A 14,161-nucleotide genomic window follows, 5' to 3' on the forward strand; every position below is an offset into this window, starting at 1 on the left:
GGGGAGCGTCAAAGACTATGTTAACGCCTTCGTGAGCTTGTTATTCGAGGTGCCCAACATGTTAGAGGAAGACAAGCTTATGTACTTCATGAGTGGACTGCAAAATTGGGCAAAACTCGAACTACAAAGGAGACACGTGCAAACATTGTCTGATGCCATTGCCGCTGCCGAATCCTTGATTGAGTTTAAATCAAGCCACCAAGGTGATTCCAAGTCCACGGGGAAGAAGGGTAACCATGAGAGAAGTGGGGGAGAACATAAGCCGAAGGACAAGGCCGAGACAAGCAAACCGAAGGAGAAGAAAGTCGATAAGCATGACAAAGGCAAGGGTAAGTCTTGGCAACCCACTTGTTACCTATGCGACGGCCCTCACATGATGCGAGATTGCCCACAAAAGAAGGCCCTTAAGGCCATGGCTTTCAAGGAGGACAAGGCCGGGGAGAGTAACGATGCAAGTATGGGATGCATCCGTCTACTGAATGCCATCTAGACAACCCTCCCACAACCTAAGGCTCAAGTTGGGGAGGATCATTGTTCGTCGACGTCAAGACTGGTGACAAGACGACGCGTGTGTTGGTGGACACGGGAGCAACACACAACTTCATAACGTCGGAGGAAGCCACAAGGCTTGGCCTCCGAGTCACAAAGGAGCCTGGTAGCGTGAAGACGGTAAATTCTACTACCACCCCCATTGTTGGAGTTGCGCGCAATGTACAAGTAGACATTGGCACATGGAAAGGAAAGATCGACTTCACCATAGTCAAGATGGACGACTATGGCGTAGTCATTGGGTTAGAGTTCATGGACAAGGTACGAGCCTTTCCCATTCCCTTCTACAATATTTTCTGTATCTTGGCCGACGGAAGACAACCTTACCTGGTGCCATTGGAAAGGCAAGCCAAGAAGTGTACCCAGCACTTGTCGGCAATTCAATTTGCCAAGTCTTGGAAGAAAGGCGAGGCCACATTTCTTGAAACCCTAATGTTGAATGAAGGGGAGGAGAAGTACGGGCCTTTGCCGAAACAAGTGGAAGACGTCCTTGCGGAGTTTGCGGATGTGATGCCTAAGGAACTGCCAAAGAAGTTGCCACCAAGGAGAGAGGTCGACCATGCAATTGAGTTGGAGCCTGGTGCTAAGCCTCCCTCCAAATCACCTTATAGGATGTCGCCACCCGAGTTGGAGGAATTGAGGAAGCAACTCAACGAGCTACTTGATGCTGGCTACATCCAACCCTCCAAGTCCCCATATGGTGCACCCGTCCTGTTCCAACGCAAGAAAGAAGGTAGCCTAAGGTTGTGCATCGACTATAGAGCATTGAACAAGATTACCATCAAGAACAAGTACCCACTTCCGTTGATCGCCGACTTATTCGATCAACTTGGTGAAGCAAGGTACTTCACAAAGTTAGATCTTCGATCGGGATACTACCAAGTGAGGATAGCCCCTGGAGACGAATCGAAGACGGCGATGGTGACCAGATATGGAGCGTTCGAGTATAAAGTCATGCCATTTGGTCTGACCAATGCCCCCGCAACATTCTGCACATTGATGAACAAGGTATTCCATCCTTATCTTGACAAGTTTGTCGTGGTTTACATTGATGATATCGTTGTATATAGCAAGACATTGGAGGAGCACGTCAAGCACTTGCGCATAGTGTTCAAGACCCTTCGGGAACATGAACTCTATGTCAAGAAGGAGAAATGCTCCTTTGCCACAAAAGAAGTAGAATTTCTTGGCCACAAGATAAAGGAGGGGAAACTTATGATGGAAAAGGGCAAGATCAAGGCCATTCAAGAGTGGGAACCGCCGACCAAGGTACCAACACTACGATCCTTTCTAGGGCTAGCCAACTACTATCGGAGATTCATAAAAGGGTATTCAGCCATAACAGCACCCTTAACAGACCTTCTTAAGAAATGGACGGACCGGTGTCAAGAGGCCTTTGAGAGGTTGAAGAAGGCCCTAATGGAGGAGCCTGTACTAAGGTTGCCCGACCTTAGTAAGCCATTTGAGTTGCACACTGATGCTTCCGACTTTGCCATAGGAGGAGTGTTGATGCAAGAGGGACATCCGATAGCCTATGAAAGTCGCAAGCTAAACAATGCCGAGAAGAGGTACACGACCCATGAAAAGGAGATGACCGCCATCATCCATTGCCTTAGAGTTTGGAGGCATTACTTGCTTGGTACCCCATTCATCATCAAGACGGACAACGTTGCCACTAGCTACTTTCAAACCCAACAAAAGCTCACACCTAAGCAAGCAAGGTGGCAAGAGTTCTTAGCGGAGTTTGATTACAAGCTAGAGTACAAGCAAGGAAAGGAGAACGTGGTGGCCGATGCTCTAAGTAGACGAGTAGAGTTAATGGCTACGGTACTCAAGCCGCAAAGCCATCTCTTGGACCGTGTCCGAGAAGGTTTATCACATGACGTCCAAGCCAAGAACATTGTGGAGTTTGTCAAGGAAGGGAAGACAAGAAGGTTTTGGCTTGAGAACGGCTTGTTATACACCAAGGGCAAGCGGACCTACGTCCCAAAGTGGGGAAGCTTAAGGAAAGAAATCCTTAAGGAGTGCCATGACTCAATGTGGGCAGGACATCCTGGCACTCACCGCACGTTGGCTTTGGTGAGCGATGCTTATTATTGACCACAAATGTGGGATGATGTAGATTCATACGTGAAGACTTGTCTTGTGTGCCAACAAGACAAAGTGGAACAAAGGCAACCGGGAGGACTGTTGGAACCACTTCCCACCCCATCAAGACCATGGGAGTGTTTAACCATGGATTTCATCACACATTTGCCCAAGTCTGATGGATGTGGATTTATCTTCGTCGTGGTCGATAGATTCACCAAGTATGCCACTTTCATACCCGTACCTGTGGAGTGCACAGCCGAAGTAGCTGCATGCTTGTTTCTAAAGCACGTGGTGAAGTATTGGGGTGTTCCGAGGAGCATAGTCAGTGATCGAGATGCTCGCTTCACGGGTAGATTTTGGAAGGAGCTATTCAAACTACTTGGCTCGAAGTTAGACTTCTCCACAGCTTTTCATCCCCAAACTGATGGACAAACGGAGCGGGTTAATGCATTGTTGGAGACTTATTTGCGGCACTATGTTAGTGCCAATCAAGGAGATTGGGCTAAGTTACTTGATGTTGCCCAATTCTCTTATAACTTGCAACGTTCAGAGTCGACGGGGAAAAGTCCGTTCGAGTTGGCTATAGGGCAACAACCCTTGACCCCGAACACGGTCGTGACTGGCTACACGGGGAATAGTCCAGCCACTTTCAAAACCGCTAAGGAGTGGCAATTAGCCCATGAACTTGCTCGAGCTCATTTGGAGAAGGCTTCAAAGAAGATGAAGAAATGGGTGGATCGCAAGCGAAGGAATGTGGAGTTCCAAACTGGCGACCAAGTCTTTGTGAAGCTCAATGCGTCTCAGCACAAGAGTACTCGTGGCTTGCACAAGAGCTTGTTGCGGAAATATGAAGGACCATTCCCTATCATCAAGAAGGTTGGCAAAGCCGCGTATGTTGTAGAACTCCCACCCCGCCTCAAGTTTCACCCGGTGTTCCATGTGAGCAACTTGAAGCCTTATCATGCGGACGATGAGGAACCAAGTCGAGGTGAGTCTCATCGAGCACCCCCTTTAATGACGGAGGCATTTGACAAAGAAGTGGAGAGCATTGAAGCCAAGCGTGTCGTGGTGCGACCAAGACAACCAAAGCATGTGGAGTACTTTGTCAAATGGAAGGGGCTACCATACTCCGAAGCAACATGGGAAAAGGAGACGTCCTTATGGCAATATAAGGACTTGATTCAAACATTCGAGAGGCAAGAGTCGACGGCTTAAGTGGGGGAGGATGTCACGGGCCATGTGTTAAAAACAAAGAAAATGCCCAAGACATCATATATCTAAGCCCATGAAGCCATGTCTTCATGGAAGCTTCTGGAACGTCCCGGAGAAATCAAGAACGTGGCGGAACATTCAAGATAATCTAGGGCATTCCGGAACATTCCACACAAGTGTACATATTTAAGCCTCACCTAGAATAATCTAGATTAGGCAAGTTGCATCTAGAACTATGCTAGATATTTTTGGATGTAAGTAGGGGATTCTAGAACCCTCCATTGAGGAGGTGACTTAGGCCTATAAATAGGAGGTAAGGCCATTTGGCCAAACCATCCAAGAATTGTAAGCAATTGTAAAGTTCTCCTAAGTTTCAATACAAAGCTTCCTTTCTCCCATCTTCTAAGTGATTTTAGCATTCTCCAAGCTATCTTAGCTTTCTTTGTGATTCGATCCGGGGAAGCGAGGCTTCGAAGGCTTACTTAGCTTGTTCATCGAGGTATTCAAGTCTAAGTGCCGCACGGGCGGAAGGCTTAAAGAGTCATCCCGTGACACTAGGCAGTCGCACTCCTAACCCTTGGCTAGGGCCAGCCTTGGGCATAAGCATGGCTCCTCACCTTTTTTTGCTTAGTACAATGTAGGTTATTTAATTTGTGGGTTAAAGACTGTTTACTACCCTTATGTTTCGTAGTTTTCGACATTTAGTACATCAAGTTTTTTTCGTCTCAGATTCATACCTAAAGTGTAAATTTTGAGACAGTCTCATACATCTATTAGTCAAATTGTTAAGTTTTCCATTAACTGTGACGTGTCGCACTGACTGGGTGCCACGTGTCATCCACGTTATTTATTTATTTATTTATTTATTTTTTCTTCCTCCTTCTCCTTCTTCCTTCCTTCCCTTTCTTCCCCTTCTTCCTTCTTCTTCCTTCTCATTCTCCTTCTTCTTCCTCCGAATATGGGGAAGCTTTTTTTTTTCCTTCTTCTTCTTCTTCCTTCTCTTTCCTCATTCATCATTCTTCTTCTTCTTCCTCCGAATCTACCCAGATTCAGTTTTTTCTTTTTTTTTTCCTTCTTTCTTCTTCCTCAGAATCTGCCCAGATTCAGTTTTTTTTTCTTCCTCCTTCTTCCTTCCCCTTCTTCGTTGTTCTTCTTCTTCCTCCGAATCTGGGGGAAGATGAATTTTTTTTTTTTTTTTTTTTGAGGAAGAAGAAGAAGAAGAAGAAGAAGAAGGAGGAAGGAAGGAGGATGAAGAAGGGGAAAGAAGAAGGAGAAGGAGGAAGAAGAAGAAGAAGAAGAAGAAGGAAGAAGGAGGAAGAAGAAGAAAGAAAAAGAAGGAAAAAAAAAAAAAAAAAAACTTCCCCAGATTTCGGAGGAAGAAGAAGGAAGAAGGAGAAAGGAAGAAGGAGAAGGAGGAAGAAAAAAAAACGTGGATGACACGTGGTGCCCAGTCAGTGCGCCACGTCACAGTTAACGGGAGACTTAACAGTTTGACTAACAGATGTATGAGACTGTCCCAAAATTTACACTTTAGGTATGAATCTGAGACGAAAAAAACTTGATGTACTAAATGTTGAAAACCACAAAATATGAGGGTAGTAAACAGTCTTTTACCCTTAATTTTTTAAGTAATTTTATAACTTTAGATTAATCTTCTTAAATCATTTAGCGCAAATCTGATTATATTGATGAATGTTAGGCACTGAGGTACTTTTAAATTTTAATTTTCAACTTAATACTAAAAACAAGATCATGGCAGAAGCACAAAGAAATAAGAGCCGAACTACTCACAAGTTGTGTGCATGCACGGATGAATATCATTTGATGAAGAGTTATGAGATCCATTCCATTAATGAGTGATAACCACACTCGGGTGCGAGCTACCGCGACAACTGACTTGTATTTGGAAAAAAAAAATGAACTTAATTTAGTAAGAATACAAATCATGATAATGTAGTTAATAGGAAACAAGAGACATGCTTGTTTAAACAAGATATGTGGTGTGAAGGGTGATAGCTAGCTAGGTGTGTAGTTTTATGATTATCTTCATGATAGCTAGCTAGAAGGATGGATTGAAATGGGAGAAATGCTAAAGTGTTTTTTTTCAAAAATTGAACCTTTACAGATCATCTGCCACTATGTTTTGGGCACAATATTTTATTGTATTAGTACGAGAATTAACGTTAAACTGTAAGATAACAGAAAGTCCATAAAATCACATTTTAAGAGAATTTCCTTGACATTTATCGAGAGTGTTGTAAATAATGGGTATGTTTGCCCACATGTGTATAGTAATGTGTATAGTAAAGTATCACATGTGTATACTATATACTCATAAGCTAAATAGTAATGTTTTGTAATTTTCCATTGAAGTAGCTCTATAAATAGAGCACTTCAATTGTGCAAAGATTAGTGAATGAGAAGAAGAAAGAAAAGAGAAATATATCTAATAGCAATAATATACATTACTTCCTCTGCAACAGCTTGTGTCGGTATATTACTCTGCAACTGCTTCGTTCCTTCACCGAGTAAAGGTTATCTCTCTATAAATTTTGCCTATTTATAACACGTTATCAGCACGACTCTCTAATAATTTCTCATTTCCTTTCACCGAAAGAAAAAAAAAATGTTTCCTCTAAGGTTTTTACTGTTCTTCTTCTTCCTCTCCCTCAATTGCTGGGTATACCCTCGCGAAGAACTGTTTGCACCATGTTTACTTCTAGTTCTCCAACTAACAGTCACTTATATCTTTGATTTCTTGTTTGGTGTAGATATTGACTACTAACCCACTGATTATTTATGCAATCCAAGATTGTGCGGTTCTATCGCCTATCTTGGACTGCAGATCTAATTTTACTGCAAATTTTAAGTGGAGCGGTATAATCGCCCGCTCTATCCTGCATATTTAAATTTTCCCGTTATTTAATTTTATCGCAATTTTAGGTGGTGTGAAATAATCACCCACCCTGCTTTACATATTTAATTTTATCGCAATTTTAGGTGGTGCGGTATAATCGTCCACCCTGCTTTGCATATTTAATTTTATCGCAATTTTAGGTGGTGTGAAATAATCACCCACCCTGCTTTACATATTTAAATTTTATCGCAATTTTAGGTGGTGCGGTATAATCGTCCACCCTGCTTTGCATATTTAAATTTTATTGCAATTTTAGGTGGTGCGGTATAATCGTCCACCTTGCTCTACATATTTAAATTTTCCTGTTGTTTAAAGTAGTGCGGAATAATCACCCATCCTATACTTATTTCAATGAGAATGGTGCGGTACAATTGCCCTTCTCATTAATTGTGTAAATCTCGAGCCTGAAGTTTCGAGTACTTATCATTTTGGCCTGAAGATCAAAAATTTGTAAGAACCAGAAGTTCTAACAATATATTTCTCCAGTACACATATTATTGCAAGTTCTTACACACCTCATTTTTCTTTCAGAAAAAGAAAATGGCAAACTTGGCAAAGCTTGATTTTGCTGCCCTGGACATTACTGGAAAGAATTACCTTACATGGGTATTGGATACCAAGATCCATCTGGAAGCAGCAAATCTTGGAGATACCATCAAGGAAGAAAGCAGCTCATCCTCTCAAGATCGGGCAAAGGCCATGATTTTTATTCGTCGTCATCTTGATAAGGCACTAAAGAGCGAGTACTTAACGGTTGAAGATCCGTTAGCCCTTTGGAATGCCTTGAGAAGCAGATACAATCACCAGACAACGGTGATTCTTCCAAAAGCTCGCTATGACTGGACACACCTGAGGATCCAGGATTTCAAATCAGTGGCTGAGTACAATTCGGCGTTGTTCAGAATTACCTCTCAGATGAAACTCTGTGGGGATACTATCACTGAGGAGATGTTATTGGAAAAGACTTTTAGCACATTCCACGCCTCTAACATGGTACTGCAACAACAGTATAGAGCGCGAGGCTTCACTGAATACAACCAGCTGATATCTGTGCTCCTGGTAGCTGAACAGAACAATGAGCTTCTCATGAAAAACCATAATTCCCGACCTACTGGATCAGCACCGTTCCCAGAAGTGAATGTTGCTTCCCTTGAAAGGAATACCATATCCTCTCGTGGCAATAATTACAAACGAGGACGTGGCCACAAGCAAGGTCGGTGGAAAGGGAAAAGCAAGAACCATGGTGTCCAGTTTCACAACCAGGTTCCAAGGTATAATCCAGGCCCGAGCTTTAAAAATACCAATCGCCAGAAAGGAAAAGCTCATGTGAACACTCCTAGAAGTCATGAAGGAGGTTGCCATAGGTGTGGTGGCAACGGACATTGGGCGCGTACTTGTCGCACCCCAAAGCATCTGGTGGAACTATATCAAGCCTCCTTCAAGGAAAAGGGTGTCGAGATCAATTTCCTTGACCAGGCTAAACCAATGGAAACCCCTGATCCAGTGACCAATTTATCAGGACAGTTAAACACAACCCACCTGGATGCTACAGACTTTATTAATGAAAGAGGGAATGAAGTTTATGGGTCCGATTGAATTATTTATGTTTAATGTACTCATGTTATTTGTACCTATGGTTTAATGCTCGCATTTTCAATTCAATAAAAGTAGTATTCCAGTATGAATAAACTGCTTTTTCTTTACTCAGAGATCATGGATAAAAATTATGGTTATTCTCAAAACAAGATCAATGGCGGAGACTTTTGTCTTGCAGATAGCGCAACCACGCATTCAATACTTCGAGACCGAAAGTATTTCTCGAATTTGGTACTTGCAAAAGTAAAGGTAACAACAATATCAGGACCATCAGATGTAATTGAAGGCTCAGGAAAAGCCCAGATTATGTTACCAAATGGAACAATATTGTCTATAAAGAATGCATTATATGCTACTCAGTCCATTCGAAATTTGTTGAGTTTTAAAGACATACGTTTAAATGGATACCACCTTGAAACGAAAAGTGTAGAAAATGTGGAATATTTATGCATTACCTCCAATGATACCCAGAAGCGTATATTGGAGAAGTTGCATGGTTTATCGAGTGGATTGTATTGTACATACATAAAGACAGTTGAGGCATATACTGTCATGAACCAGAAGTTCATTGATTCAAGGGTTTATATGCTTTGGCATGACCGTCTAGGTCATCCAGGATCTACCATGATGCGTAGAATCATTACCAACTCTAATGGACATCCATTACTGAGCAAACACATTAATGTCTCGAATGATAATCCTTGCAAGGCTTGTTCCCAAGGGAAGTTGGTAATTAGACCATCACAACTAAAGGTTGATGATGAATCCCCATCATTTTTGCAAAGAATTCAAGGGGATATTTGTGGACCTATTCAACCAACTTGTGGACCATTTCGATATTTTATGGTTTTGGTTGATGCATCTACCCGATGGTCACATGTTTGCCTATTGTCTACTCGAAATGTAGCTTTTGCGAGACTTCTTGCTCAGATAATTAAGTTGCGAGCACAGTTCCCAGATCATCCCATTAAGTCTATTCGACTTGATAACGCTGGTGAATTTACGTCTCAAACCTTTGATGATTACTGTATGGCACTGGGCATTAATGTTGAACACCCTGTTCCTCATGTCCATACTCAAAATGGTTTAGCAGAGGCATTTATCAAGCGGCTTCAATTAATAGCCCGCACTCTGCTCATGAAAACAAAATTGCCAGTTTCTACATGGGGACATGCCATATTACATGCTGCATCATTGGTTAGATTGAGACCCATAGCCAACCACCAATACTCATCAATACAACTCGTGTTTGGACATCAGCCAAATATTTCACATTTACGAGTTTTTGGTTGTGCTGTTTATGTGCCTATTGCACCACCACAACGAACTAAAATGGGACCTCAGCGCAGATTGGGAATTTATGTGGGTTTTGATTCACCATCTATCATTAGATATTTGGAACCTTTGACTGGTGATGTGTTTACAGCTCGTTTTGCTGATTGTCATTTTGATGAGATAGTTTTCCCGTCGTTAGGGGGAGAAAAGACCGTTCCAGAAGAACGACAAGAGCTAACATGGGTTGTTCCCACCTTATCTCATTTTGATCCAAGAAGCACTCACTGTGAAAATGAAGTGAAAAGGATCGTTCATCTTCAAGGTATTGCTAATCAAATGCCAGATGCATTTAATGATGCTTCGAAAGTGACACAGTCATATATACCGGCTGCAAACGCACCTGCAAGAATTGATGTCCCTGTTGGACAAAATAAGGTGGCAGCGAATGATTCATCCAGTGCACGCCTGAAGCGTGGTAGACCCCCAGGTTCAAAAGATTCAGCCCCTCGAAAGAGAAAGATGAGGGCCCAATTGAACCCAAATGATATCATTCAAGAAAAGGAATTGAATGATAAATCCACAATTCGTGACTCTGTACTTCCAGAAAAAGAAAATGTCATTGATGAGACACATGTCCCTGAAGAGACAGAAGTACATGAAAGCAAAGAAATATCCATAAATTATACATGTACTAATGAATTGTGGGATCGAAATGAAATAATCATCGATGACATGTTTGCATTTGCAATAGCCACTGAAATTATATTAAGTGATGATATTGAGCCCCGCTCTGTTGATGAATGCAAACAGAGACAAGATTGGCCTAAGTGGAAACATGCAATCCAGGCAGAATTAAATTCCTTGGAAAGGCGAAGTGTTTTTGGACCAGTAGTCCAAACCCCAACTGATGTAAACCCCGTAGGTTACAAATGGGTGTTCACAAGGAAACGCAACGAGAAAAACGAGATTGCAAGATATAAAGCACGACTCGTTGCACAAGGTTTTTCACAAAGACCTGGAGTTGATTATGAAGAAACATACTCTCCTGTAATGGACACAATTACGTTCCGTTACTTAATAAGTTTGGTGATTTCAGAAAAACTTGACATGCGACTTATGGATGTCATCACCGCGTATCTATATGGAGAATTAGATACTAACATATATATGAAAGTCCCAGAAGGACTTAAGTTGCCTGAAGCAACTAACAAACCACGGGGTATGTTCTCAATCAAATTAAGGCGATCACTATATGGGCTAAAACAATCTGGGCGAATGTGGTATAATCGTCTCAGTGAGTATTTGATTAAAGAAGGATATGCCAACAATGTCATCTGCCCTTGTGTGTTCATTAAGAAATCAAATACTGGATTTGCTATAGTGGCAGTATATGTCGATGATATGAACCTAGTTGGAACCCCTGAAGAGCTCAACAAAACTGCTGAATATCTGAAAAGCGAATTTGAAATGAAAGACCTTGGGAAAACCAAATATTGTCTAGGCCTGCAGATCGAGCATTGTGTTAGTGGAATTTTGGTCCATCAATCAGCTTACATTGAAAAAATACTGAAGCGATTTGGCATGGACAAGGCTTATCCACTTAGCACCCCAATGGTCGTTCGTTCTTTGGACATTAAGAAAGATCCATTTCGTCCAAAAGAAGATGATGAACTGGTCCTTGGTCCAGAAGTACCATATTTGAGCGCAATAGGTGCTTTATTGTATTTAGCACAATGTACTAGACCAGATATAGCTTTTTCAGTTAACTTGTTAGCCAGGTATAGCTCTGCTCCAACAATTCGTCATTGGAAAGGAGTCAAAGATGTTCTACGATACCTTCGTGGGACAACAGATATGGGTCTCTTCTACTCAGACAAGCCCACAAATGAACAAATCCTTGTTGGATACGCAGATGCTGGTTTTCTCTCCGATCCGCATAAAGCCCGCTCACAAAATGGATATGTGTTCACTAATGGAGATACTGCAATTTCATGGCGATCAACAAAGCAAACGCTAGTTGCAACATCTTCCAATCATTCGGAAATAATTGCTTTACATGAAGCAAGTCGTGAATGTTCTTGGTTAAGATTAATGATCCATCACATCCGGAATTCATGTGGTCTACCTTCAAAGACAGACACTCCAACTGTCATCCATGAAGATAATGCAGCCTGTGTCGCCCAGATGAAGGAAGGATTTATCAAAGGTGATAAGACTAAACACATATCTCCAAGATTTTTCAGCGCACATGAGCTTCAGAAGGCTAAAGTTATTGAAGTCAGACAAATCCGTTCTAATGAAAATTTAGCAGACTTGTTCACCAAATCTCTACCAAAGTGCACATTTCAGAAGTTGGTACAGGGAATCGGATTACGTCGGCTTACAGATTTGAAGAATGCGGAATCAGGGGGAGATACAATTCAGGGGGAGCATCCATGATACATGATGTTGTACTCTTTTTCCTTCGCTTAGGATTTTTCCCACTGGGTTTTTCCTATCAAGGTTTTAACGAGGCAACCTAAGCATGCTCAACACCATCCAGGTATAGTTGTACTCTTTTTCCTTCGCTATGGTTTTTTCCCACAGGGTTTTTCCAAGCAAGGTTTTAATGAGGCAACTGATGTTGATATGTGGGCATCCAAGGGGGAGTGTTGTAAATAATGGGTATGTTTGCCCACATGTGTATAGTAATGTGTATAGTAAAGTATCACATGTGTATACTATATACTCATAAGCTAAATAGTAATGTTTTGTAATTTTCCATTGAAGTAGCTCTATAAATAGAGCACTTCAATTGTGCAAAGATTAGTGAATGAGAAGAAGAAAGAAAAGAGAAATATATCTAATAGCAATAATATACATTACTTCCTCTGCAACAGCTTGTGTCGGTATATTACTCTGCAACTGCTTCGTTCCTTCACCGAGTAAAGGTTATCTCTTTATAAATTTTGCCTATTTATAACGGAGAGATGATTATTGTTATAATTGTCTTTCCAAAAAAAGCATCGTGAATTGGGCAAAGTAACCACTAAAATAGTATGTAGAAAGTACATAAAATAGAGTTTACATTTATGGGTAATAGAGATTTGGGTAACACTTTCTTTGGATGGAACGGTTGTTTCAATGGGGCCGACTGGATAATCATCTAGAAATATTAAAAACTTTGACCTTGATTCAAATTTTTTTATTATAAATGATCAAAACTAATGTCAACAACTAGTTGTTCATCCAGTAATTTTATAATCAAGGGAACTTATGGGATTAAGTGCAAAATTTAGGGTCTGTCGACCACTTGAGAGAGAGAGAGAGAGAGAGAGAGAGAGAGAGAGAGAGAATGCCAGTTGAGATATGATGTTTGGAAAACAAAATTGCCAGCTTCCTCAGCATATATTAAATGGTATGGGCCAACTATGAAACCTTGAACATCTTCACCTAACATGCAAACTAAATTATTATTGTGAATATTTTGGATATCACTACTACACACCTCTTTGAATTGATTGTGATCGGTTTAATTTCATTACGCTATTATCTGATTTTGAAAACTGTTGTTAGCATTCCAAAATTTTTATACACTCTTGACAAATGTATTTTTCTTTCTAATTATAGAAAGTTTAGAATGTAAAATGAAATTTTTGGATTGCGAATAACAATTCCTAAGTAATATTGCTCTAGTATAAAATAAAATGATATTTGAAAAGTCTCATTTGTTCATAAAAAATAATTTTTCCACTTATTTTTTACATTACACTACTCTCATTTCTTGTCTTTAAATATAATAATTGAAAGGAAAAATTAAGAGAAATTAAGTTTTAGACGGAAGTACCTTAAGATGAAATAAAAAGCACTCGCTTTGTTTATAAATAAAATTTTAAGAAGACCAAATTTTTAGATGACATGATGTGATGATTGATAATTGGACTCGGTTTTTTATAAACCGGCACATCAATGTACCCTATAAAAAAAATCTAAAATTTAGTCTCTATAACATCACCCTTTATTCAAGTTTAGTGAAAGATTAGTGTTTAAAATTTGTATTATTATACAGGCATTTTCAATTGTTTAAATCGTTATTCATGAACAAGATCTATAGAGACATATAGACTCATGGATCCATATATCCCGATCGAAAAAGTATTAACAGAAGAAAAAGAATTGGAATTGATGGATATATTTATCGAAACAAAGCATCCAAACGTCAACGACAGGATACTCACGCGGAACCTGGTGATTGGTTGAAAGCATGAAAGTAACATGGAGTGTCACGTCAGATCATTGCCGTACGAATCCGGGTCAAGTCAGTGATGAGGTTTGCGTAAGAAGAGCGTAAGATAAGAGACTCCCGAGTCCCGAGCGGGTCCCACCGGTCTGAGAAAAGAAAACGCAATCCCCCACCGGTGGCTCAGCCTTTTGCTGGCCTGGGACGGCGTCGCACGCTCGGCTGACTGGTTGTGGTTGGCCGTTTCGAAAAAGGGTGGGAAGACAAGAGGGTCACGTGAGGTAAGCATGCACAGTAACTTG

At 40.9% G+C, this 14,161-nt stretch overlaps 1 protein-coding gene across 1 annotated transcript; it reads left to right on the forward strand.

The window, feature by feature from the left end:
- Positions 1 to 6,263: 6,263 nt before the first annotated feature.
- Positions 6,264 to 8,478, forward strand: LOC139189013 (uncharacterized). The gene is made up of 2 exons (XM_070807197.1): positions 6,264 to 6,386; positions 7,301 to 8,478. Exon 2 carries the CDS (start codon positions 7,310 to 7,312, stop codon positions 8,363 to 8,365), a length of 1,056 nt encoding a protein of 351 aa, XP_070663298.1. The 5' UTR covers positions 6,264 to 6,386; positions 7,301 to 7,309; the 3' UTR covers positions 8,366 to 8,478.
- The last annotated feature ends 5,683 nt before the right edge of the window (positions 8,479 to 14,161 follow it).

The sequence above is a fragment of the Malus domestica genome, chromosome 10 (assembly GCF_042453785.1).
Source record: "Malus domestica chromosome 10, GDT2T_hap1".
In the NCBI taxonomy this organism is placed as follows: Eukaryota; Viridiplantae; Streptophyta; class Magnoliopsida; order Rosales; family Rosaceae; genus Malus; species Malus domestica.

Excerpts from the sequence above, each read along its gene's own strand:
- LOC139189013 (XM_070807197.1), top strand. The coding sequence starts at position 7,310 with ATGGCAAACTTGGCAAAGCTTGATTTTGCTGCCCTGGACATTACTGGA.